Genomic DNA, 1,935 nt, shown 5'->3' on the forward strand with positions numbered 1-1,935 from the left:
CGAGGGTTTCTCGAAGCTATCAGGACCACTTACTGTGATGACTAGGAAGAATGCTCGCTATGTTTGGACAGACAAGTGTGAGAAGAGTTTTCAAGAGCTGAAGAAGTGCTTGATAACTGCTCCTGTGTTGGCATTACCTACTTGATCTAGAAATTTCGTAGTGTATAGTGACACCTATAAGAAGGGATTAGGGTGCGTGCTTATGTAAAGTGGCAAAGTTATTGCCTACGCTTCATGCCAACTGAAGACTTACGAGTAGAATTATCCTACGCACAACTTAGAGTTGGCAGCGGTCATGTTTTCCTTGAAGATCTGGAGGCACTACTTGTTTGGCGAGAAGTGCGAGATTTACACGGACCACAAGAGCTTGAAGTACTTCTTTACTCAGAAGGAGCTTAACATGTGGCAGAGGAGGTGGTTGGAGCTAATCAAGGATTATGATTGTGAGATCAATTATCATCCTAGCAAGGCTAACGTAGTAGCAGATGCGTTTAGTAAGAAATCAATGATCAAGGAATTCGCTAGGATAGGACTAGAAGTGGTAGGCGAAGGTGCGCCTGCACACTTGAATAACCTAATGGTTCAGTCAGAGCTACTTGCAAGGATTAAAGCCGCTTAGTTGGAGGACCCTTAGTGTGCCAAGATCAAGCAATTGCTAGGAGAAGGGAAGGCACAGGAATTCTGCCTAAAGGACGATAGGTTGCTCATCCATTTCAAGCAAGTGTGTGTGCCGGAAGGCAAAGAGGACTAAGGAAGGAGATAATGAGCGAGGCTTATCGTTCTCCATACACGGTACATCCTGGAAGTACAAAGATCTATAAGGATGTGAAGGGGTCATATTGGTGGAACAATATGAAGCGGGACATTGCAAGGCATGGAACAATGTTCAACCCACCAACTCGTGAAGACGGAGCATCAGAAACTGCCAGGAATGCTCAAGCCGTTGCTTGTACCTAAGTGGAAGTGGGACGAGGTCACCATGGATTTTATTTTGGGGTTACCCAAGACACCTACCAGAGAAGATTCCATTTGGGTGGTAGTCGATCGTCTCACAAAGAGTGCTCACTTCATTTCGATGAAGGTTAAGGATACGATGGATAAGTTGGCCAGACGATAGGTTCAGAATATAGTCCGATTACACGGAGTACCATCAGCAATTGTTTCGGATAGAGATTCTCACTTTACTTCAAGGTTTTGGTAAAGTCTGCAGAAGGAGATGGGGACGACGGAGCTAAAGTTTAGTATCGCTTTTCACCCGCAAATAGATGGTCAGTCAGAGCGAACCAACAAAATCTTGGAGGATATGTTATGGGCTTGTGTATTGGATTTCAAGGGTAGTTGGATCCAGTACCTACCTTTGATTGAGTTTGCCTACAACAACAATCAAGCGACTATTGGAATGCCACCTTATGAAGCACTTTATGGAAGAAAGTGTCAATCGCCCTTATATTGGGACAACGTCAGTGAAAGACAGACATTGGGGCCAAAATTGATTCAAGATACTCAAGACAAAGTACTTATCACCAGAGAAAGGATGAGTGCAGCCCAGAGTCGACAGAAAAGTTATGCCGATAATCGGAGATGTCCGTTGGAATTTGAGGTAGGAGATCGTGTATTCCTTAAGATATGGCCCATGAGGGGAGTGATGCTATTTGGGAAGAAGGGGAAGCTCAGCACCCAATTTATTGGACCGTTGGAGATCACCCAAAGAGTGGGGAGATTGGCGTATAGAGTCGCCTTACCCACAGACTTGGTCAAGACGCGTGATGTTTTCCATGTCTCAATGTTGAGGAAGTACATCACTAATCCTGATGTCATTTTAGAATATGAGCCATTGGGAATACAAGAAGGAATGACGTACGTCGAGGAGCCAGTGGAAATCATGGACCGGAAGGAGCAAGTGCTACATACTAAGACGATTCCTATTGTCAAGGT

The 1,935-nt window shown here is 44.7% G+C and overlaps 1 protein-coding gene across 1 annotated transcript; it reads left to right on the plus strand.

The window, feature by feature from the left end:
- The first annotated feature begins 295 nt into the window (after positions 1–295).
- LOC148586334 (uncharacterized) lies at positions 296–957 on the plus strand. Its single transcript, XM_088515570.1, has 2 exons — positions 296–551; positions 719–957. The coding sequence occupies exons 1-2, from the start codon at positions 296–298 to the stop codon at positions 955–957; spliced, it is 495 nt and encodes a 164-aa protein (XP_088371696.1).
- The last annotated feature ends 978 nt before the right edge of the window (positions 958–1,935 follow it).

The sequence above is a fragment of the Corylus avellana genome, chromosome 4 (assembly GCF_965113065.1).
Source record: "Corylus avellana chromosome 4, dhCorAvel1.hap1.2, whole genome shotgun sequence".
NCBI classification, from domain to species: Eukaryota; Viridiplantae; Streptophyta; class Magnoliopsida; order Fagales; family Betulaceae; genus Corylus; species Corylus avellana.